The following is a 25795-nucleotide window of genomic DNA, read 5'->3' as shown; positions in this document are numbered from 1 at the left end:
GGAAGGCAGACAAAATGTGATCAGAAAAGCTCACTTGACTTTCAGCTAAGGTGAGCCAAAAAGGACAAAGATGTGAGAGTAGTTGAAATGTTGGTTTGCTGCGATCGTTATCCAAAGGAGTTCTAACCGTATGGTATACTCCATAAGCTGACCTATAACAACTTCTCATGACTATCCAACAGAGCATGTTTTATATTAAAGTCGTCATTGACACCTACATGTAATTAAATGCATAATAGTTTTGATGTTGTTTTTTCACTAATTGGATACTGGGAAGAGACTTCAAAATATTCTCCAGATTTCCTTTTATTTTCGTCATAAGCATGTTCATGCACTAGATGTACGGATTTTAACATCTGGACAAAGAACACTGTACTTCTATTCTATAATTTACTGTTTCACCCTTTATATACAGTTTTTTTCTTCTAAGCCTCCCAGAAGTCATCTTCGAGTTGCACTGCTCACTATAACTCGGTATCCACTGTGGTTTCATAAATATTCAAGGGCATCAATTTTTTAAATGTAGTGAAAATCATTTTTATAGATTTGTTAATTTGATACTATAAATACGTCTATACAATTATTGCTGTTTTTAAGCTAAATCATCTTATTTGATTGAAAAGTACAGCATTAATTGTTTTATTATATTATTTAGTGACAAATTGATAGACATATCAAATTGAGTGTTATCAAGCAAAGATTTTAGTTTGAAGAGCCATAGCCAAACAAATTGAGAAATGCAAATTTTCATTAGATGATCTTTTTGTAGTCCAATGTAGAGAAAATCAAATGGAGGAAATCCTAGGTCATGTACAGGTGAATATATTGTTTGATTTTTTCTAGATTGTTAGATATCAGCCAATCAGAGTGCTAGGAATTAATCAATCATATATTAGATATTGCACTTCTATGACCATTTAATTTTCTGGAGGACCCCAACAATGAAACCCACAAACTGGTATACAACGATTACTGATGAAACCTCAGTAACCACCCCTCTCAGTAATCATTCCGTGCATAAACGGAGAAACGGAGACAAAACAAATCAAAGCGTTGACTGGCATACTCTTTATTGTACGAGTCGGACACATTACACCTTGTAACCTCTGCTTGCTCTCCTTCCTCTTCCCTTCTCAAACTTCCTTCCCTTGGAGCGCACGTATGGTCTGTAATGAGAAAAGCATTAAATTACAGCTTCTTCATCAAGTCAATCAACACACAGTAAACAATATTTTTTTTCTTCAAATTTAAGAGGGATGGATGGTTGCGGCCATTTTTGGACCAAATAAATATCTTTAAAAAGAAGAGCTCTGTATTAAATTGAACTAAATATAACTGGTATGTACTTTCAAAGGGACAAATTAACTTCTCTTCTCAGAAAAAATTAAGCCGCATGGATATTTTCATCGATCATCAATTGGTAATTCCAAAGTTTTCATCATAGAAGAGAAACTCTATAGCAACACAGTACTCACAAATTTATTTTTTAAAGATTTAAAACATTTGAAGTGGTCAGATTAGCATCAAAACTGTATCATTTTGAAACGTACTGTTACCTATTTCCGAGTTAGTTCAATGATGCTAAATAAAAAAGATGTTTTAACCATAAAATAAAAAAGATGTTTTAACCATAAAATAAAAAAGAAGTTTTAACCATAAAATAAAAAAGATGTTTTAACCATATAACCTTCAAACTCATTCTTTAATTAACATCAAAGTAAACTGCTTTAGAACAATCAAAGAGTTCATATATGTTTTGGTGTATAACCACTACTCTTTCCCCTTAGTATATCTTATATCCTCTGCAAAATCTATTCATAAATAAACTAACAGGAATAATAATTTGTTCTAACTGACACCCATTATTGTGAAAAATACAATTTATCTATAACCAAATGCTTTCTGTATTTATTGGCCATTGGAAGACTTTGAATATCATTTTTTAATTCTTACTTTATTTAAATTATCAATTGACAATGTTGCTCTTCTCAGTAAAAAATAGCCGCATGGATATTTTCATTGAATATCAATTGGTAATTCCAAAGTTTTCATCACAGAAGAGAACAATCTTAAAGATTTATGTTTTTCTAGTACATGTATCTATTATAGCATAAACAATTTTATTATTAAATATGAACATGAACTGGCAATTGAAGAACAAACAGCAAGGAGGTTGCAAGGATAGATCGACTGCTTACAGTATGAAAAGAACCACTGACTATATATACCGAAATGAGAAACTGGATTTATTTCAATCCTAAAGTTTCAGTATTAAATAGCACATTGCTTTCTACCAAAGGACCCGCTACAGCACGTTTTAAAAACATTCACCATTTCAAAGGTGAAAACAAACCTTTTTTTAAATGGTTAATTATGAAAATATCTAAGTCAATAAATATTTTCATTTTATATTTAAAGATAGTACTGTAGTTTTTGTTGTGAAAGTTAACTGTATATACCAATAAAATATCATATACATATTGACCCTTATATTTGTGTTGCTCTTCTCAGTAAAAAAATAGCCGCTTGGATATTTTCATCGATCATCAATTGGTAATTCCAAAGTTTTCATCATAGAAGAGAAACTCTATAGCAACACAGTACTCGCAAATTTATTTTTTAAAGATTTAAAACATTTGCAGTGGTCAGATTAGCATCACAACTGTATCATTTTGAAACGTACTGTCACCTATTTCCGAGTTAGTTCATGATGCTAAATAAAAAAGATGTTTTAACCATATAACCTTCAAACTCATTCTTTAATAAACATCAAAGTAAACTGCTTTAGAACAATCAAAGAGTTCATATATGTTTTGGTGTATAACCACTACTCTTTCCCCTTAGTATATATCATATCCTCTGCAAAATCTATTCATAAATAAACTAACAGGAATAATAATTTGTTCTAACTGACACCCATTATTGTGACAGTGAAAAATACAATTTATCTATAACCAAATGCTTTCTGTATTTATTGGCCATTGGAAGACTTTGAATTGCATTTTTTAATTCCTACTTTATTTAAATAATCGATTGACAATGTTGCTCTTCTCAGTAAAAAATAGCCGCATGGATATTTTCATTGAATATCAATTGGTAATTCCAAAGTTTTCATCACAGAAGAGAACAATCTTAAAGATTTATGTTTTTCTAGTACATGTATCTATTATAGCATAAACAATTTTATTATCAAATATGAACATGAACTGGCAATTGAAGAACAAACAGCAAGGAGGTTGCAAGGATAGATCGACTGCTTACAGTATGAAAAGAACCACTGACTATATATACCGAAATGAGAAACTGGATTTATTTCAATCCTAAAGTTTCAGTATTAAATAGCACATTGCTTTCTACCAAAGGACCCGCTACAGCACGTTTCTAAAACATTCACCATTTCAAAGGTGAAAACAAACCTTTTTTCTACGATATCTAATGGTTAATTATGAAAATATCAAATAAGTATAAGATAGTACTGTAGTTTTGTTGTGAAAGTTAACTGTATATACCAATAAAATATTATATACATATTGACCCTTATAATTGTGTTGCTCTTCTCAGTAAAAAAATAGCCGCTTGGATATTTTCATCGATCATCAATTGGTAATTCCAAAGTTTTCATCATAGAAGAGAACAGCCTTTAATCTATATTGTTGATAGATTTATAGTTTACTGCTATCTACTTTTGAATAAATAATTCATTTCTCTTTTATACTATTGAGTAGTTAGATTAATCATCACTTCTGTCTTGAAATATGCACAGATGGTCAACCTGGCTTGAACCATGAAATATATATTGATCATGTTTTTTTTAATTTTCAGTAGCATTTTTTCATGGTATAGCTTTATATAGACAAATAATCAATAATTGAAATATTAGTTCATCCAGAAAGTGTTGAGCGGTCAATATTGTACGGGGCAATGTATTGCCCTCAGCTTCCCATTGGGCAATATATTGTCACTCGGGCTAATATGATCAATATATAATCAATGTTGCCCTCAACTAAGTCAATATTTGTATTATATTTCATTGTGCAGGCAAGGTTGACTGACAATCAAGGCAAAGTAAAACAAGTAATTTTTCTTGTGATTCACCAAAAGGTCAACTAAAACAATGTTATTTATGCTGCGAAAAAAACTTTGCAATGAACAGCATATTTAGGAAGGTTGCAAGGACTGCTCAGTGTAAAATGAAGCTCTGCTAAGAATATAATTCTCATACTAATTGATCATAACCCTAGTATACATGTATTAGTGTTTAATAGGACTCCCCCTTCTTCCATAGACTTGTCAACAAATGCAAAATACTTGGCTCATTACAAAAGAGTACAAATAGACATTTTCCTACTATGTTTAATACATTTGTATAAAAATATATAGAATTTTTATTAATATTGGGTACTTATTTTGTTGGAATGTTTTAAATTCCTAACTAAAGTCATTCTGACTCATTCAATACATGGTGACCTAGTAATAATATGTTGCTCTTCTCAGTAGAAAATAGCCGCTTGGATATTTTCATTGAATATCAATTGGTAATTCCAAAGTTTTCATCACAGAAGAGAACAGCCTTTAATCTATAGATTTATAGTTTACAAGTTTATATTTTGGAATAAACTTACTGCATCATAATAGTTTTACATGGTTACTTCTAAAACTCTTTTTCATGCATAACAGTAACCCATCACATCTGTGGCAAGTTTCAGAAAACAGTAAACCTTAACTAAACCATGAATTATATGCTGATCAGTTGGATAAAACCAAGTATTTAAAAGCAAATTATTTTTCATATGATTCAATCAAACAGAAGCTTCGATCAATGTAATAAAAAATTCATTTATTTGCCATTAAAATTGAAGACAAATGAGTGATACTAATTCATCATGTTCCTAGAATATCAATGTTAAAATGTATACCCCCTCCTTTCCAAAGACAAACAGCAGCAATATCACAACACTTTGCTCATTTCAAAAGCAAAAGAATAGAAATTTTACAAACACTACTTCAAACAAATGTGAATTTTAATATATTAATTACTAAATTTGTTGTTAAAGTACTGAAACACTTAGACAAGTCATTCAATGCACAGTGAATCCATGTACTTTGTTGCTCTTCTCAGTAGAAAATAGCCGCATGAATATTTTCATAGTATATCAATTGGTAATTCCAAAGTTTTCATCATAGAAGAATACCAACATGTAAGAACTGAAGCCATTTTTTGCTTGACTGGGATTATTATCTGGGACTACAGTTTTACCTCACATTGTTATTTATACATGTAATATCCAGTCTCAACTTTATAATTGATAAATATTTATAATTTATCTTTACTATTTTCTATTGTGATGAAATAATTTATTTCAATAGAAAAAGAGGCTCCACTTACGCAGTACTACTGTGTGGAACACCAGGTGCTCTTCCGAAGTGTCTGAAGGCCTTGCGTGACTTTCTGGGTCCTACAAAGTCACCAATAAACAAAAGGGTTATGTCAATGTTATGATATAGGTGCTTCACATATATGTACCAGTCTAAGAAATATTATTTACCAGACTTTTGTGATGTGCAAATTCATTTTGAAGTCTTATAAAAAAAAAAAAAAGACTATATCCCTTCATAGCTAACTTGGGTTTGTTTTTAAACCACTTTTGGAGTAAATGAATAATAAGCAATCAGCTTTTTCCAAATCCTTCATGTATACAAGATTAATTACTCATTCAATAACATTATATTGCTCTTCTCAGAAAAAAATAAGCCGCATGGATATTTTCATCATTTTTCAATTGGTAATTCCAAAATTTTCATCATTGAAGAGAACTGCCACAACTATGTAGTATGATACAGTTTCAGGGGTTTTCATACCTTGCATCAGCACTGTATTTTGTCCTTTGGGAGACTTGAGAGCCAGCTGATCAAAAGTGATGATCTGTCCCCCAGACTTCAGGATACGAGCCCTGGCTCTCTCTGTCACATTGAGAGCACACAACTTGAAACACACAAGAACAGAATTTAAAGATTAATCATCCAAACTTTACCTTCAAATTCTTGTTTTAGTGATTTTATCAAATCTTCTTTTATATATACATACATATTTCTGTGTTAATGCGTAAATGGTTAAGATACTTTCCTTCAACATAGCAAATACAACAAAGAAATTTATGATGATAATAATTTGGTCTGGAAACTTTATACACCAAGTTTCATGGAATATACCTTAAGCTTGGGAACGTCTAAAAGTCGAAGATCATCAGTCACAGTGCCAACAACCACAGCAGTTTTGTTGTCTCTGCCTGTTCTCTTCATCAGACGAACCTTAACATTACAATGTTCAAAATTATAGCAATCATCAACAGCAGTGGTTAAAACTTTGCTGCAAAACAGAATTTAAACAAGAACTGGGAAAAAAAACCCGCAGGGACAGAAGTTATAACTATTTTACATACCAGTCTGGCAACGGACAGAGGTGGTCTGTTGGTCTTGCTCATAAACAGACGCTTCAGGATAATCTTGTTGAACTTGGCATTAGTTCTTCTAGCTAGGAACCTGTACAACTGCAACAAATGTTTCGTTCAGTATCAATAGATCAAGGGAAGGGGAGTTAGGCCGTACTTAAATATAGTTAAATTTAATTGACCAATTTACGAGACTTGAAAGAGGTGCAAATGAAACGTCAATCAGCTTACAAGTCAGTCGCACACATTTTAATGGACGAAAGATAGAAATACACATTTCATAATGCAGAAATTTACCTTAACAAGAAGCCGAAGATAGATGTCTTGGCTTCTTGGTTCCTTCCGAACCACCTTCCTCTTGTTTTTATGGCAGATGTCAATGCCCTATAAAACACAAATATCAAGAAAAAAGTAATTTTTCATCTCAATTTTTTGCAAATCAACTACATATCTTTCAATATCAGTGCGATGTTTGTGGATGTTTTGCCTTTCTATCGAATATTCACGCTCACCATTTTGACAATTGACGGAAAAGGAAGTTACCTTTCTATTTCTGCGATGTCGATCCCGATCGGATTTTCTATTCTAAAGCAAAAAGTTAATGCATAGAATTATTAACTTTTAAATATTTTATTATTTTCAATCAAATGCATAATTTTTATTTTCATGCTTTGTAATCTTCATTTTTCTATCCAAATGACAGTACATGTACATCAGAGAAATAAATAACATTATTTATCGTTATTTATGTCTCTGGTTTACATGTATCAATGGCACGCAAAACTGGGTTACTCAAAGTTTCAAAGTTCATGAACTAAGTTTTAGACTTCAATTTATTTATTGATCGTAAACTATAGCTAATAATTCGTTAGCCATAGATTTTGTGTGTGAAACTATGTTAAACGGTTGCAAACTATATTAAACCATAATTTGAATGTAATGTATCTGTGAATATGCCGCACAAAATATATTTTTCAGATAAATTAATAGAACCACATATGCAATAATATGTTACATTTTCATCTATAGTTTGAGATTTGTTTATCACATCTAAACAAATCCTGACACAATATTACGTTAATCACTTACAACAAAGTTTTAGTCTTGTTGATCATTGGTTTCGGTAAACAGGAAGACACAATCTTAATTAATTCACATTTGCTTATATTGGGGTAGTGACAATTTGTCTTATAATACAAACTGCTTTATTTTTTCATCAGTTTAAAACTTCATTAAAGAGTCTGGAAGATTTGATAATTAATTTTTCTTGTTTTTACTATTTCATACTGCATATCAACACTATTTACTATATATTCGCAAATACTTTGTAAATGCATATCTATGTATATTAATTACTATTATAAGGTCAATAACTATTTATAAGTAACATGTAATATAAAAAGTGACAACTGTGTATATTGCATATATTATCATTAGGAGAGGAACACGTAAGTTGTAATAAGTTGTTTCCAATCCTTTTGTGTAATTACACAATAAAATATGTTCAATTCACAGGTTAAATAGTCGATAATACTCCGTTCTAGTTTATCTACTATAGTTAATAGTTTATTCACCAATCAAGGGCCCTCTGGGGGCATATACATTTTTAAAAAATTATCAGATAAACCATGTTCAGTTTGCAACTGGAAATGATTGTTCAATATTCACTATAAGTACACGTACACGCCCCTGCAATTTTTAAACTCATGAAACTTATGCACTGCATTATACCTCAAGGAGAGGGCTCAAATAGACAGATTGCCTACTGCCCGAACCTTATTATGCACGGTAATATTTTTACATAAAAAACATTTTTTAAATTAAAAAAAAAATTATTATACCTCAAACTGGCTACGTTTCATAGAATAACATAGACTGTGCCGTCAACAGTTGTTTAAGGCGCGGGGGGGGGGGGGGGGTTAGGGGGTATGAAAACATTCGTATGATGGTTTTACTTTACATTTATATTCCATAGACTACTTTCTAATGCATGAAGTGATGAAAAGCTTATACATGCGCCTGTGTATACATGTATATGTTTCCGTGATAATCATCAAAGTAGCCGATCGATCTTTATGAGAAATGTTCAACTGTCCATGGGCTGTGGCCTCAGGTGACACATGCACTGCATGCATGCCCGAGGCAGGAGCTGTTATCATGTAACTGGTTCACAGGTGTGTCAGTTATCCATCTTATAGGAAGTAACGTGATCCCGAATTTAAGAGGTTCATTTATACAAATAACAAACACACGCACAATGTATAACAACATTCAGAACATTAGAACGGTGCATATTTCGCTTGCCTGTAACAGCGTCATTTTTAACTTGTTTTGACGCAAGAAATAGATAGCTACCTAGAGTGAATAATACAATAAGATCCATAATATGGGTGATTTTCTGTAAAATCTCTGAAATTAATTAAGAAGTTGATGATGATGTCAGACTCAAATTCCCATGGGAGACGATTCTTTTAGCTGATGTACTGATGTATATAAGTAATATAGTTAATTAACTTACTTTTTACAATTAATTTATTAATTTGTTACAAGAAAGATGCAAATATAAACAATAAAATGCTTTCTTTGGCCACTGATTCATGTGGGTTATGATGGAAGCGATCATTGCAGAAAAAAATTTACGTAACACGTTAACGCGGATATCCCGCATGAATCACCAAAGAGAGCATTATATTGTTTAACAAATTAAGTAAAACATATATTATGATTTTTATTCGTCTTCTCTTATCTGTCCAATCACTGTTGGTGACTTATAAAATGTTCGTAAATTGTACAATGTACATTAAATCTGATGGATTGTACAACTACATGTAAGGAAATAAACTGAATTTACGCACAGCATAAACAACGGCTTTTAAAGATGTTGTTATATTTGAATAAAATAATTTTGATTAAATGGATTTAATCAAATGAATTAAATGGTAGATACCATTGTCTCAAGCCACGGGTTTTGTTGACCATTCTATTTCCACAATAGAATGGACACAAAACCCGTTGATTGAGACGATATGTAGATACTAATTGTAATTATAGTCTATATTATTCACTGACTCTGTATACTTTTTTTCTATTATTAGAAAAACAACTGTAGTAACTAACGTAAATAAATGTATACATTATATTCCCATACATGTTAGAACCAAAGCATGAATATTTATATTATGATGGAACCTATTACAGTATATAATACATATAGCTAGCTGAAAGAAAGTCACCGCGGCACATAGAACATTAATTCACAATCTAGAGTCATTTCCGAATATCTGCTCCATATACATGCAAATGGTTTTTGGTCTGAACATATTTTATGGCATAAACATAAACATATGGTTCGAACACAACTTCTAACCACTTACGAGGTTCGTACAGTGTATACCCATTTTTCAACTATTAATATTTAACTGTTTAAAATTACGTAGAAATGCATATGCTATTAAAATATATAACATATCATTATCAGATTATAGGCCTATATAAGTTCAAGATTGCTATGGAACTTAATTAACAGTGATAAGAAAGGGTTGATTATTCAAATCATAGAGATATTTTTACAGATCTTCAAATGATAGGCCAAAACCATCATAGTCTAAGCACCCCCCCCCCCTAATTCTAACATCATAAATATCACGTGACAAGTCACATGATCATGCAAAATGGCGAGGAAGTGCGAGGTTCTTTTGAGAGGAGAATTTTTATTGTTTCCCTTTAAAAAATCTGTTTATGATGTAGAAGTTACCCAGAAATGGATCTCATATGAAAATGCAAGAAACGACTATGATGAGAAACATTACATTCTTTTCGGGGACGTGACAGGGTGCCGGTGTCGGAAATCCAGAACGTACGACGTGTCGTCGTGTTTTCTCACTGTGTATCATTATCCCATATGTATCAAGTCAAACGGGGGCAAACGAAGCAGAGAAAAACAAACAGTGACTTTTGACATTCATAGCTCAGAGAATTTCGAGGAAAATCTTAGAATATGTCAGCGTTGGAGGAATGTGATAATGTCCTTGTCGCTCAGTGCAAAAGTTCACAAAGAGGGTAGGTGCTCTTATGAATGATAATCATGATAAAGGACAGTTTGATTAAGAATGGACACTGGTATAAAAATTTTCAGTGTTTTGTATGAATTGCAATTTTTTAATATACTTCCCACCACTGTCTGTATTCACGATCAGATCGACCAACATGTACATATCTAAACGGTACCCTATCTAAACATGTAGAGGTCCTATATCAGGCTATCACTACACAAATAAAGTCACACATAATGGCAGCTAGATATTGTAGGAGATTTTAAGTTTTGGTTTTTTTTTTCAGAGTGCAGACAGAATTATATAAATTCTTTAATATGAACAGTGCATTTATTTGATGCACTGGAATTAGTAATTTTGTAAGCATGCATTGAATATCATTTAAAAATAGACCAGAAGATATTACAATGACAAAATGGGGGAGGGGGTGGCACATGATGATGTTCACGATTTGTATTTTTTATTTGCATAACTGTCATTTCAACTAATATGTTCACTCATTTGTGATCAGTGATTTTAATCCTGTTGCTAGATATGTTGATTACCATTTACCAAAACATCATGTTAATTATGATTTAATTTGTTTTTAACATAAAAAAAAAATCCAAGCATCCCAGCTAAAATAATATGATGCCTTTTTATTATACCTTGACATTTTAAACATCTGCATCAGCATGTACAACAGATCTATTATTTGTATGTACAGTGCCATTGAGAGCATTTTATTTGTTATAAATTTAGATAATAGTATAATAAATATAAAATGTAGATATACATGTATCAATGTGAGGAGCTTAGTGCTAGACTTCAGGGTTTTTATCATTTTATTTAATAACATTCATGAATGATTGCAGCAAGGTTGATATGTTGACTTTTAAAAACAATGTGATGTCTATATATACTACTAAGTGTACTGTATAGTTTGGGATAATACATGTATAAACTGGGGATATATCAACCTGGGTAGTCATGCAGAGGTAGATATAATAAGCAGTTGACATCAGAGTTCAATTACCCATCAAGCTACAGAATTATTTCAATAACCCCTGAGATCTTATTGTTTTAATCCTCAATCATTGAAACTGTTTCAATATGTGTCAACACCTATTTAAACATACTATGGTGGAAAATTGTTCAATGTTTTGTAGAGGCAGTCTTTAGGCCAAGATTCAAGAATCATATGGCAGTTTTCATACTGATTTCAGTCTATGATTCTCCCTAGCATTAACTTTTTTTAACAAAGGATCAAACACTGCAATCTGATTTTAGTTGGTGGCAGATGCTCATTTTCTCTGGGTTGATATTTTTTTATCAGTCTCTTTTGGTATACAAAATATATTCCTACCATCTTATGAAAATTAATTAATCTTTTCCTTTTGCTTAAAAAATGCTATGAATTTGGGGAGGAGAGGTGGGTGGCTTGTAATTTCAACATCTGATTTGATGCTAAACTTATTTTTTTGTAACCTTGTTTTTTTATTTTATAAGATGAAGAATAAAGTTCTTGTTTTTGTACAATACAATTTATTTTTTATTAATAAAAATCCTGGCCTAAAATTATAGGTGGTGGTCAAAAATAAGTGATCCGTGTATTAAAAAGATATTATAATTATTAAATAATAATATAATTGCAATTTTTATATAGCGCTTTTATAATGCTGATGCATTCTCAAAGCGCTTTTACAATTCATGTAAATCATGTAAATATCAAAAGAACAAACTTTAATTTGAGGAACATAGAAGACAAATGCCATTATCAAACTTTTGCAAGGCCCCATGGGGTTTAAAACATACAAGAAATTAAGATCCAAATTTTACAGAGACATCGTGAATGAAAGAAAAAAATCTTCCTGCATAATACTATTATATATAAAGTCAAAATATTCATAAACATTTATTTTGAAGCAAGGTACTGAAAAGAAAAATGAAGTTTGTTTCAAATGAAATGGAAATTAAGGAAATAATCTGGCTCATGTTGCGCAGATGAGCGATGTCGCCCATGGAATCTCTTGTGAAAGCTATATTTGTATCATGAAAGTAAATGCTGTGACACAGATTGCATCAATAGAGAATACTTCATTATTGAAGTTTCCTGTCCAATTTCAAAATAATTTTGTATATTTCCAGGGATTTATCAGGAAACATCTTTCAAGCACTTGATAATGATGGATATTTTTAAAATGCTGACAACTGGAATATGGATGATAGACTGTGTCCTTGTTATAGTTTTGATTTAGTAACAATATGTTTTGAATTCAAGTACATGTACTAGTTGATTTATTGAAAACTGAAGAGCCACATTCCGTACAGGAATAAAAAGTCCATTAAACTACAGGCATATGTAAATAACTATTTACCAGTAACACAATTTATTCTACATGTTCAATGAAGAAGTTATTTAAAATCAAGATAGAGATATTACTGCTTGCAATTTTAAAATCTTTTCAATATATTGCAAAATCCAAAAAAAAAAAAAAGATAAAAATCAAGCTTTATTTTGATTTGTTTAAAAATAATTTAATTCTGGTTGTAACACGCTTTCTGATCGGCTAAAAATTATAATAATTTTTATATTGTATTAAGAATGTTGCCTACATCATAGTAAGACTAGCGTCTGAAACGCGCCTGACATTACAATTGAAATTTTTATTAGTTAATGTGATTTTTAAGGTCAAATGACTGTTATTATCTTCAATTGATAGCTAAAATTTAGACAATAAGGAATAAATTCAATATTTATTTGTTTTTATATGATATAAAATGGTTTAACTTTGGAACAGTTTATGCACTTTAATAAACTGCTTAGTGGTTTATACGCGTAAATTGGCCCAAACCATTTTATATGGTATAAAACTAATAAATATTGATTAAAATTAAATTTATATGTAAATTATTGTGTGTACACAAATGAAAGCTTTTAATGGATAGGACATATATAAGCAGAATTTGATAAGGGTTCATGAAATATCTTTAAGGTCAAATGGCTGTTATTATCTACAATTGATAGCTAAAAATTAAATCATAAGAAATGAATTCAATATTTATTAGTTTTTATATGATATAAAATGGTTTAATTGGAACAGTTAATGCATTTTAATAAACTGGTTCACAGTTTATAAAGCGTAAACTGCCCCAAACCATTTTATATGGTATAAAACTAATAAATGTTGGATTCATTCCTTAAATAAATTTATATGTAAATTATTGTGTGTACACAAATACGTGCTGTTAAAGTTTTAATGGATAGGATATATATAAGTAGAATCTGATAAGGGTTCTTAAAATATCATTATATGGTAATTCTTCAAAGTAAATGTGTTCTCAAAGGATAGAGCATCCAATTTATTCACGCAAGTTATTTTTACTGTTGAAATTTTAAATGAAAATATACTTCTGTTGAAAGATAAAATGAGAGTTAAAAGTAATTATCGAAATTTTGCGAAGAAGTGTTTTCCTTCTTGTGGGTCAGGATTGGGTATATAGATAGTATCTTTAAAAAGATGTGATTTAATATAATTATCCACTTTTTATATAGGATCTATAGAGATGTTCAGAGATGTATTGATCACCCAAGATAACCATCATGTATTGGCAAACTCTGACCTTATAGAGAAACCACTTCACTGACGACATTTTGTCAAGTGTTTGTAGTTATATACTAGTACCAGTATTACATGTACATAAGATGTTTGAGATTGGAGGGGTGTCAACAGTACAATGATTGAAAAGAAAGCCCTCTGGGAATAATTTTGAGATAACTTTATTGGTCTGGTAATAACTGTGTGTAACCTGGGCTGATTTCACAGCATGACATCACAAATCTCGTTTTGACAAGCATCTGTCAATAGCTTTAACTGCATGTCAAATCATCCATCATCGGGCTGAAATATACATGGTTTTTTTTTAACACAAGGATTGGAAAGAACAAGTTGCTGAAATGTGTTCAGAATTAAATTCATGATATACCAATTACTGGAAATGGTCAATGAAGCAGTAACTATTGACTGCCATTACTATTGGGACCCTTCAGGTGAATTGTTGTCTTTGGGTATTAACTATGTATGTCGCAACAAAACATTAGAGTAATAGATATTCAACCCTGCGGATTAAAGGGAAGGCCAGAAATTTAAAGTAGGGGAACAGTTTGATTGGCTATATACCTGAGTTTGTCGTGGATTGGGGTAACATGTTTACCAAAAAGCCGGATACATGTGGGACACAGAGTTGTGTGTAGTGGAAATATAGGAGGTGAAAATTGCATCGATCTAAAAATTGATTTTCTGAATCTGTACAACCTTGTTTTCAACTACTGACTTTTGGAAGTTGGATCTGTTTATTTTGCATGTTTACCAGTGACAGTGTTATGTCGAAAGTTACCGGTATTATGTAGGAAACGTGCATTTTCTGAGTATTGATAGCAAGTAAAACAGGAAGCAGGCGTGATTACAGTACTGGATATCTCCGTAAGACTTGATTGTGCTATTGTGTATATATTTCCTTCCTATGAATTACAGGAGTTATACTTCATTCTCACACACATACACACACACACTGGTTCAACATGGAACAGAATAAGGTCCTTCTTCAAGGAAAATTTTCTGTTTCCTCCAAGCCAGGGAAGGTTTATGTAGTGGAATTGACAAATCAGTTCCTGAAATTCCAAGATGCGAGCTGTGGGAGAGACACTGATGCTGGGGGTGTGATTGATTTTAGAGATGTGATTGGCTGTCGTATTAACGCTGGTGTAAACAAACAGGGTCGATCTACCTCATGTACCTGTATGAATTCCTCTGTTGTTGTGGACCGGTCAGAATGTTTACTTTCTGTTTATTTTTGTCCAAAGAAGAAAAAGAATTCGCTGAGCCGGTCATACCAAAGACAACATTGCACATTAACCCTTGGACTATCTCAATACGCCGATTACAATTCTAACAAAACTGTCTGTGAAAAGTGGAGAAAAATCATTCTTAGCTTGTCCACTGAAAATAACAATGATATAACATTTAACACAGGTAATGATATTTAGAAGTCCCTGTAGAATGATAGAAATTATATACAGTGTTAGCAATTGATACAAGTACTCTTTAGAATTGTTGCACATTTTGTTTTCCTATTTTAAAAGCCTGGTATTTTGTAATCATCTAGAAATTCAGTGAACCCTGGCCTGTGTGCTGCTTGGGATTAGGTTAGTTTGCTATGTCGTTGTGGTTATTATACTGATGAACAAATCATTAAACCCCAATTAAACCAGCATATTATATCTTGATTGTACATGTTTATGCTTATTCCTGTAGGTCCAGTGTTTAAAGATTTTCAAAGTCCTAATTTAAATCAGATTAGTATATACCGGTAGTTTCAGATTTGCATATAGTCATCAGTTTCTTCTTATGTTAATTAATATTCATTAAATAAAGATACATTAGTTTTTAAGGAAAATTAACAGCACTGGTACTGGTAGTTCTTCATTTTCCATCTTCTATTTATGATTAAAGTGAAGGTTTTTGATGAGACCTAATTCATCAATGTTCACAAATCCCTTTTTTTTTCCCTTTTTTTATGGAGGATGATGAAAGAGGCCATTCATTAAACTGAGCTGTATCATTTTCCAGATTTATTACTCTACATTGTTGACAATAACAATGAACAATTCTCTATTCCACTTCTTCCCCAGTCTGTGCGGGATACTAAAGTTAGTAGGGTGTTAGGAGCTCTTCCTTGGAGATGGGGGTTCAAACCTGTGACAGGGGTAAAAGTTTCAATAAATGTAATGTTCTACAGGTCTGATCACTATAGGATGGCCAATTTATTTTTAATACCTAATGGAACCTGAATATATTATTATGCATAATTATTTTACATATTAGTGAAAAAATATGAACCTGTGACTCCCCAACCCCCCAAAACACCCAAAAACATACGAAATGATATGAAGCTACATATGTATTACATGTTCATGTATTACAATTAAAAGTGTTGAGCTAATGAAAAGGTACAAGAATTTTTTTTGTTATAGATGTCAGATGTTATTTTACATTTCATCGTGTTCACACTTTTAAAAATAGATATTAAATATCATGTAAAAAGTAATGTTGGATGTGTGGTTATTACTGATATGAAATTGTGCAATTAAGAATTAAGAATTATTATACAATTATTAGTATATATAACAATTTTTAATTGCACAACTTGATGTCAGTAATATGCTTCATTAATATGTATAAAGATTTTTACAGAAGTATGAATCTAAAAGGCTATGTTTTTTTTTGTTAAAGATATAGAGAGTTGTGAAGTACCCCTCCCGAGGAAGCTGCTAGTTTTAATCAACCCATTCAGTGGCCCAGGGAAAGCCCTCCAGATCTTCCAAAATGGAGTCTCCCACATGCTGGAGGAGGCAGACATTTCTTTCAAATTGGTCGTCACAGGTAAGCTAGAATGGATGCAGGCCTCAGTGTGCTGCATGGCCTTACTTTTTGTTTTGAACCCTTGGTGTTTTTTTTTCTTTTTTTTCATAAATATGCTATTTTTTACCTGTTCAATTTAAGAGCATAAATCTAACTTAAAACAGGTAATGAACTAAAGCACCCTATATTTTATCAATCACGGGCACCAGATAGCTCAGTGGGAAGAGAACCTAGCCAGAGATTCGAGTTTGTCTCCTGGTCTGGCTCGTCTTTATTACCCCCATCCTGTTACTCAATCATATATGTAGCTGTTTTTAAATAATAAATAAACAAGCACCTGTCATCTGGGAACTGACTTTTAATCATTTCTGCCATGACCACAACTGTTATTCCTGTGAATGCATATTCCTGTACAAACCAAAAAAAAAACAAAGAAAAAATTTGACTATTTTTGATAATTCATTAATTGATAAAGTAACAAAAGCTTTTAGCGGGTACAAATATTTTCAGATTTTGGAAATGCTTTAAAAACCCTCTTATTAAGAAAACTTTTTTAAAAGAAAAACATAACAATTTACAAGTAGGCCTGCATTTGTTTAACTGAATTAAACTGTCAGCACACAAGCTGAATGTTCAAGTAGGATGCTATGGTAACATGGATACATGGAATTATGTCGTGATCTAGTACCTTGATGAATTATAAAGATTTTGATGCAGTTGTTACGAGTGTATCCAAGTTATCGTTCTAAATCTCCAGTGCAGACTTTATAATTACATAACTCAATACTTAATTAACTTTGCAATGGCTCAGCATGTGATGTAATAGGGTATTTCTCCATTTCCCTGATGCTTTAATTGAAGTTATAGTTATTTAAGAGAAAAGCACTGGTAGTTTAGCTAATGACATCTCTTAATGATAAAAATGAAAAACTGCTGGTAATGAGAGGTTATGTCTTTTGTGTAATAAAGGTCTCATTGGTGATGAATTTCATTATATTTTAGAATGTTCGGCACTAGAAGAAATAAGGAAAAAATACATAAACACAAAATATTGGAAAAGACCAAATTTCTTTAAGTTTTCTGAACTCATGACTAATTGCAATTGTAAATCGCTAAGAAAATTATGTGTATTTATTTCAAAAATTTTTGATGCTGTCTGCTCCTCTTAGTTGTTTTCCTATTATGATCCTTTATACTAAAATCTAACATAAGTAGTGATTCTATAGTCTGTTCTTTTTTATTTATATTTTTTCCTTGTATGAAAATGTACCTGTTTGTCTGTACCTCTGACGATTTGTATTTGTATGTATTATATATATGTTCCTCTTGTACCAAATTATTTGGTCTGAGTGAATAAACTGAACTTGAACTTGGTATTCTATATGTATGCAATCCCTGAGTTAGTGTTGTTCAACTCCATACCTTGCTGTTTACATCAATATCTATACTTACCTGCATCAACTTTTTGCATTTTCCCCGAGCTGCCTACGATCATGCCTGAACTTTTGAGACCACCCCTGTGGTATCATCTAGTGTTTACCCATAATGCACAAGCATACTTCCGTTTCAGTTTTGTTCGTGTTGTTCAACTCCATACCTTGCTTTTACAATCATTATAGGATTTGATCTAATCTTTCCATATTTTATAGCTATGTCACAATGAGTGTGGGTAGATTTTTTTAAAAACAACCTGTAACATGTAATTATGAACTCATATTTTTTTTCTTCTAAAAAGAGCATGCAGGCCATGCTACAGAGGTGATGAGAAGCTTAGATCTGTCTGCCTGGTACGGAGTGGTCATTGTATCTGGAGATGGACTTATATATGAGGTACTGAGAGAGAGAGAGAGAAAGAGAAAGAGAGAGAAAGAGATCTATCTGCCTGGTATCTGGATCTTATTTATGATTATGAGAGAGAGAGGAGAGAGAGAGAGAGAGAGAGAAAGAGATCTGTCTGGTATTGAATGGTCATTGTATCCAGAGATGTACTTACATATGAGGTACCGATATATAGGGTTTTCCAAAATTGTATTTTGCAGGTCATTAATGGTCTGATGAGCCGGAGTGACTGGGAAACGGCCATCAATTTCCCCATTGGTTGTATCCCTGGTGGATCTGGGAATGCACTATGTCTAAATATAAACTACCTAGCAGGGTATGTACAGATAGAGGGCAAAATGAATTTTTTCTATATAAGGCTACTCCTTTGATAATAGTACAATGTATAATGATTAGACTACATAAATTATTTTAAAAAACTGGCAAAATTTGTACTATAACTGTGTAGAATCCTTTGAAATGCCTACTGTATATTCCTTATTTATGCTAGTACTTAATTCCACAAGTCAACTGGTTTGCTTCAAATGGCTAGAATATGAAATTGCAAATGCAGAATTTTATCATAGTTTCATTTAGTTTATGTCTGTTTAAAAATAAAAGCAAGATTTTGAATTCTGCGAGATGTGCTTTTCGTTATTTGAATACGTGGAAATTAATTCTTCGCCTTGAATTAGAAATATACCTTATATCATATAGCATTGTCTCTAGTCATGGTTTAGAGCCTTATCAACTCTGTGTAAAAAAGCTCTCACTGTACTGTAATTTTGAGTCAATGTTTCTTTATTAAGGGAACCTGTGGATTTGAACCCAATACTCCACTCAACCTTCGTGTTAATAAAGCACAGAGTGATTCCGATGGACTTGGTTTTGGTGCAGACTCAGAAGACTCAGCTATTCTCCTTCCTGTCCATTACCTGGGGTCTCATAGCGGACATTGACTTCGAGAGCGAGCGAATGAGAGTCCTTGGAGCCTCCAGATTTACTCTATATTTCATTAAACGTGTTCTTAGTAAGTTTTGAACATGGAAAATAATCAACGACACTGTACAGCAGTGTTGAAGCTTTTCTTCTCTAGTTTCAACAGATGACTAATATCAAAATTGTGACTATAAATCAATGACTCATGTACTATACTTCAGTATGTTTTATAATTTGGTTCATTTGAAATCTTTGCTATTGTTGTGGATAAATTTTTTTTTAATATTTGCAGTAAACATCTTTTTCATTGTGATCATTTTCTTCAGAAACATTATTCTGTATAAATGAAAATTATCAATTCATATGACAGATGTTGAAGAATAAATTAATTCACCAAATATTCCAGATGCCAAACGACACTAGAAAAAAATCAATATGCCTTCATTTTCTTGATTAATTTTGGGGACTTTTTTGCAGGTCTGAGGAAATACAGGGCAAAAATTTCTTTCCTTCCAGTAACCCCATATGACCCAGATGCTAAAAATCAAAAGGAGAGGGTGAGGAAATTTTCCAAACCCAGACGATTTACGATGATCAGAAACTCCACCACACAGAATAACCTCAGTTCCTCTGTGTGTGAGAATGGGGTACAGGGCGTGTACAGAAGAAATGGCACTGCCCACTCTATACAACGATTTAGGTCCAAATCCATGCCGGCGGTTAAAGACATTGATCACGACAGCCAGCTTACTGAAGACATATCAGGATTCGAGGAGCATGACAATGTTATGTTTAGTGTAGACGACACAGATGAGTGCTTTTCTTCTAGTCTTCCAAATGGCAACCCTGTGAAAGAGGACAGTACAAGTACAGGCAGTGACAATACGTTCGAAGAAATGGTGCATACTTTGAGCAATGATGGTCAGCCAATCAAGGCTAGTCTTTTATCCCCGTTAGAGGAGGAGGTCCCCTCTAACTGGGTCACCATTGAGGATGAGTTCATCACAGCGTGCGCCCTCTACCAGCCCTATTTGGGCCCCGACAACCTGGCCTCCCCAGAATCCAGACTGAATGACGGACAGATACATCTGCTAATGATCCGATCTGGAATTCCGAAATCGGCGCTCGTCAATCTTTTCTTGACTTTTGAGACAGGGGACCATGTTAATTCGCCATACGTAGAAATGGTGAAGGTACTTGCCTTCCGCCTCGAGCCGTCGGGAACTGAGGGCAACATTATGGTGGATGGAGAGCATGTTGATTATGGACCAATCCAAGGCCAGGTGCTACCTGGGATAGCAAGGATCATGGGAGTCCAGTGACCTATTTCTTTCTATAGCAAGAATTATGGGAGACCAATTTTCTACTGCAATTGTGATATATAGGTCACTTCATCAGATTGTGCTTCTATAACTTAATAGGTTCAGATTCATTAGTCAAAATTTTAATTTTTTTTTCTTTTGGATTTGATTTTGCAATGCAGTGGTCCAAGGTTGTTGTTATATTTAAAGTTGTAGTGATTTTTAAGAGATTTCACAATGGCAATTTTTGAAATGTTCAGATAAACATATTTGTGTTCTTTTTTATTTTAAATTGGTATCTGAACACTTTTTTGTTATTCTTTAAAAAAAAAACCAGTCCCCTTGTTGCAGTAATGTAAAAAGGGGGCATGCTTTTAGACTGCATTTCAAATTTCATGTTTTTTGTGGAATTATTTGTATTTTTTCAAACATTTTTTGTTGAAATGCAGATAATTATTTACCTTGTGCACCTACCTAATCATTAAATGATTATGTGGAGCCATTCTAACTTTATGTTACATTGTACATGTACCTCAAGCATTGTTAAGGGAGGCAATTGAGTGTGAAGAATTATTACCTTAAACTGTATAAAATTTTGAAGAAAAATTCATCCATAACAAAATCTGCAACTTATGATATGTTCAAGAATGTTTTAATAGGGGACCAACTTTGTTTTTGATAGTGTTGGGAGCATTGAAAATTTTGTTATGTTGGTACATGTGTATATGTTGAAATATACAAGTGTTGTTATGTAATGTTGTAACAAATTTAACACTTAGAAAAATTGGAATATATTTACATCATTGCATCATCGTATATTTTGATGACCTTCACTCCATTAGACTGGTTATCATCATGATTTATTTATTTATATTTATATTTATTTACCAAGAGTTTGCAAATGATCTCAACAACAGAAATATGTTGTTTAAAGATATTGGTCCATTTGAGACAAAGCGAAATGGAGGACTTATTTTTCATTGAAGGAAATATATATATGTTAAGATATTTGCACACTCATTTTGAAATGAAGATTTGTCTTAAAGTTTTCAACAAACAACGTTTTGGTAGCTGAAAAGGAATAACTGAATTCTTTTTTTTTTGAGAGATTCCTTAACACCCCCCAACACCCCCCCCCCCCCCCCCCAAAAAAAAAAAGTAAAAACTATTTGGTTCATTTGTCATCTTGCCTCTTAGCACAAATCAATCACAATTAAAATCCTCCATGACATAATATGATCAAGTGACAGCAATTAATCAGGCATATATTTTTGTCTCCATGTATAATGTAGCTAATGGAGATAATTCCACACCAAGGACTGTGATAGATTTCTAAACATTTAAATGTCGGCTCTATGTTCAATGAATAATCCATATGGGTTTTTGTTTTGTTGTTTTGTTGTTTTTATAGAGATTTAATTAATTAACATCTGTAATGAGCAGTATTATACTTGCAGGGATTTTTTTTCATAAGGTGCAGAAGTTTTTTGATGATAAAAACTTATTATTGAGGACTTCACTAATGTATTTTACTTTAATGCATTTTTGTTTGCAAGTGCAATGAATTTGAGGACAAGTGCTAGTATCGATAGATATAGATGAGTTTGGTATAATGGTATATTTCCCCACCATCCCTTCAAATTTTTCATTTATATGTCCCATAATCAGGTAGAGTACAGTACATTTTGTCAGAACCATATTGAATAGTGATAAGAAAAAAATCAGTTTTATTCCATATTTTTTTGGAATATTATGTAGTTAATGCATTGTATATAAACTGTGTGCTTTTAGTTATATGTCAGTGGTGAGGCATCCTTCATGCAACAATGCAAATGAAAATGAAAACAGATTTTTCAGCAGAAGTTCAATTCTGGTATTAGAAGTAAAAATTAAATACAATTAAACAGTAAATCCTCTCTAAGCTCTGCCTTTGCGAGTAACCTTACTGTTAGAAAACTGAAAATAGAGGAAACCTTTTTGTCAAAATATTTGGATTGGCATTTCAATCTTTATGAAGTTATAGAAGGCTGAATTCATGAGCATAAAGACAGAATGTGTGAAATAACAATATCAGAATTCACAACAACTTTTTAAATAAACATGTAAATGTATAAACATTCCGAGACCTAGCAGGTAATTCAAGGATGTATAGTTCAAATGTAGCTACTTACTGTCAACATATTTAGGGCATTTAAATAACCTAATTCAGTTTCATAATACATAAAGTTTATGGATGTGCATGTGAATGTGGTTCTTGAAGCATGAAAGCTTATTGTGTTTGATGTGATATTTTTTATGACCGACTGGAATAGATTTATGCTTGAAATATTTTTCAAATTTTAGCGACTGCATTATAGAATATGTTGCCAGTCATGTGGAAAGGAGGAAAAGTGATTGCAAAATAAGTTAAAGTTCAAAATGATTTCATCTGCTTTTATGAGTGTAATTATTTTGGAAAGATGGTGAACTAAATCATATCAAGTCAAGAAAAACAATGAAGTACATGTACATATATATGTGTATACAGCTTAAAAGGCAGATGCTGACCCTTGTACATGTACTTTGGACACCTGTAGATAGATTTTTGTATTGTTGTCAAGTGTGTGAATTTTGCACTGTATTGATTAGTTCTGCCTCTGCCTCCTAGATTTCCTGTAGCAGCTCAATCTTTAGATCTTCAATTTATTTGATCATATGTCCTTAATTACACTAACAGCAGATTGACAAAATTATAAAGCAGTAAGCCTTTTAACTAGATAATTTTTCATATTACAATTTCTTTTTGAAACATTAGAAAACAGCTCCTGCCCAAAAATTGTCTTGGCAAGGCATTTTGATGCTAGTATTTTGATGGTTGATGAACCTTAATTAAAGCCTGTTAAAAATCAACCAAGAAATGTTGATAGGTTTGGCAGTAATTATAATTTTAAAGTTTCACAACTGTTCAACATGCATCCACAACGAATACATGTACTCATATAGTATTATCTTTTATCATCCACATTTCCTATAATAATCCGATAGAATCGGATGTAAAACTTGTTATCAAATACTCATACTTTCCCTGTGATGGAGAACTATACACTGAACTACTGTTCATAACTGTTAAACAACTTTTATTTGTGACTACAGCTGTAGTTCCCAATGAAAAAATATTCTTGACAAGGGGATGTAAACATTGAGATCATGAATATTTATTGAATGCCAGTAAAAGTTGGTTTTCAGTACCTGTTCATGTACTGTGGCTCTTATGTAAATTTGTTCATGATCCTTGTAAATGTGTAGTACTTTGTCTGTCTGTCTATCTGTGCCAAAAGTCTTTTCAAAAGGGATTCCAGACCATATGAGCTGTTGAATAGTGCTACAACAATTTCTTTTGTCAATATTCTTGTGAACTGGTATTTTGAAACAACACCTTATACCGTAAATAAATGTTTTAACAGCTCTAAATATTTCTTTTTATATCACTCCCAGAATGTTACTTTGGGACACCTAGCTGTTATTTTCAGCACCTTTATCAAATTCTATGCAAATAAAATAGGTAGTGATTCTATATAAATTTACTGTTAGTAAAAATTGAGTTTGATAACTGGGTTACATTTAAGTAACAGAAGCTGCTAAAACTGATTTGATTCTAATGAAATATACTAGTATATATACATTGGTATTTTGCTGCAATGGCCCTGACTGTATCGTTTGTATATCCTGTTTCTGCAGATATAATTTTTTTGATTTCTATTTTTTGAGGCATTTTAATTTTAGAGAGGAAAATTGCATGCTTATTAAGGTACCATAAATAAGTGATTTTTATTTTTGCATTATTTCTCCAACTTTTCTTAAAATCTAAACAAGGTGCATAAATGTTTTTGCAAGCCAATAATGGGTTTTAAGATCACTGTACTTCAGAAAAACTTTTTGAGTTTGGATTACAAAGTATTAATTATTATATATCCTTTTGTGACAATGTTTATTTTAATTATTTTTTTTAAACAATTCAAAATAAAATGTTCACATGTTGGATAGTCCCATTGTCAAACAATAATTATTATTAAGAAAATTATTTCAAACAGATGTATTGTTATTAACATCAAGTATTATATTAGGCATGAAATGCTTTTATTTTGTTGTTAAAGAAATGTTATTTCACAACAATGATTATGGTACATGTATAATCCAAATTGATTGATTTTAATTCTATCACTCAACTTCTTGCAATTTTTGATAAAAATATTAGTTAGTTTTTGTTGTTGTTTGAATTGGATCAGCTTTCTGGAATGATGTTTAGAACGAGACCTGGATAAAGTTTGTCATAGCTAGGCAAGGCTTATTATACCCCCCGCAAACAAAGTTTGGGGGGGTATATAGGAATCACCTTGTCCGTCCGTCCGTCTGTCCGTCTGTCTGTGCAATCGTGTCCGGTCCATATCTTTCTTATGGGGAAACATTGGAAGTTCTTACTTCACACAAAGATTGCTTATGACCTAAGGGTGTGTCATGACCTTGACCCAAGGTCATTCGGGCAAGGTCAAGGTCACTGGCAGAAAAAGTGCAAAATTCGTGTCCGGTCCATATCTTTCTTATGGAGAAACATTGGAAGTTCTTACTTCACACAAAGATTGCTTATGACCTAAGGGTGTGTCATGACCTTGACCCAAGGTCATTCGGGCAAGGTCAAGGTCACTGGCAGAAAAAGTGCAAAATTCATGTCCGGTCCATATCTTTCTTATGGGGAAACATTGGAAGTTCTTACTTCACACAAAGATTGCCTATGACCTAAGGGTGTGTCATGACCTTGACACAAGGTCATTCAGGCAAGGTCAAGGTCACTGGCAGAA

At 32.3% G+C, this 25795-nt stretch overlaps 2 protein-coding genes across 3 annotated transcripts; one reads left to right on the top strand and one right to left on the bottom strand.

Annotated features, from left to right (window-relative positions):
• Positions 1–1053: 1053 nt before the first annotated feature.
• LOC105343801 (large ribosomal subunit protein eL18) lies at positions 1054–6887 on the bottom strand. The gene is made up of 6 exons (XM_066065076.1): positions 6747–6887; positions 6441–6548; positions 6211–6309; positions 5860–5983; positions 5387–5456; positions 1054–1166 (listed from the first exon to the last, which is right to left on the bottom strand). The coding sequence occupies exons 2-6, from the start codon at positions 6480–6482 to the stop codon at positions 1091–1093; spliced, it is 411 nt and encodes a 136-aa protein (XP_065921148.1). The 5' UTR covers positions 6483–6548; positions 6747–6887; the 3' UTR covers positions 1054–1090.
• A 3209-nt stretch (positions 6888–10096) lies between these two features.
• LOC105343802 (sphingosine kinase 1) lies at positions 10097–22871 on the top strand. 2 transcript variants are annotated; one of them, XM_034457249.2, is made up of 6 exons: positions 10097–10508; positions 16774–16923; positions 18638–18732; positions 18942–19057; positions 19530–19750; positions 20137–22871. In XM_034457249.2, exons 1-6 carry the CDS (start codon positions 10121–10123, stop codon positions 20979–20981), a joined length of 1815 nt encoding a protein of 604 aa, XP_034313140.2. In that variant the 5' UTR covers positions 10097–10120; the 3' UTR covers positions 20982–22871. The 2 variants fall into 2 exon arrangements, with proteins under 2 accessions (XP_034313140.2, XP_034313139.2); XM_034457248.2 differs by lacking the exon at positions 10097–10508 and adding an exon at positions 14421–15513.
• Positions 22872–25795: the final 2924 nt, after the last annotated feature.

This window comes from Magallana gigas, chromosome 7 (assembly GCF_963853765.1).
Source record: "Magallana gigas chromosome 7, xbMagGiga1.1, whole genome shotgun sequence".
Lineage (NCBI taxonomy): Eukaryota > Metazoa > Mollusca > Bivalvia > Ostreida > Ostreidae > Magallana > Magallana gigas.
The sequence above is the reverse complement of the archived record's forward strand: the minus strand, read 5'-3'. Positions and strand labels throughout refer to the sequence as shown.

Excerpts from the sequence above, each read along its gene's own strand:
- LOC105343801 (XM_066065076.1), bottom strand. The coding sequence starts at position 6,482 with ATGAGCAAGACCAACAGACCACCTCTGTCCGTTGCCAGACTG. Across the intron at positions 5,984-6,210 it reads TAGACGTTCCCAAGCTTAAG|TTGTGTGCTCTCAATGTGAC; the intron begins GTATATTCCATG and ends GTGTGTTTCAAG. Across the intron at positions 1,167-5,386 it reads GTTCCACACAGTAGTACTGC|ACCATACGTGCGCTCCAAGG; the intron begins GTAAGTGGAGCC and ends TTCTCATTACAG.
- LOC105343802 (XM_034457248.2), top strand. The coding sequence starts at position 15,063 with ATGGAACAGAATAAGGTCCTTCTTCAAGGAAAATTTTCTGTTTCCTCC. Across the intron at positions 19,058-19,529 it reads AATATAAACTACCTAGCAGG|GGAACCTGTGGATTTGAACC; the intron begins GTATGTACAGAT and ends TTCTTTATTAAG. Across the intron at positions 19,751-20,136 it reads TTTCATTAAACGTGTTCTTA|GTCTGAGGAAATACAGGGCA; the intron begins GTAAGTTTTGAA and ends ACTTTTTTGCAG.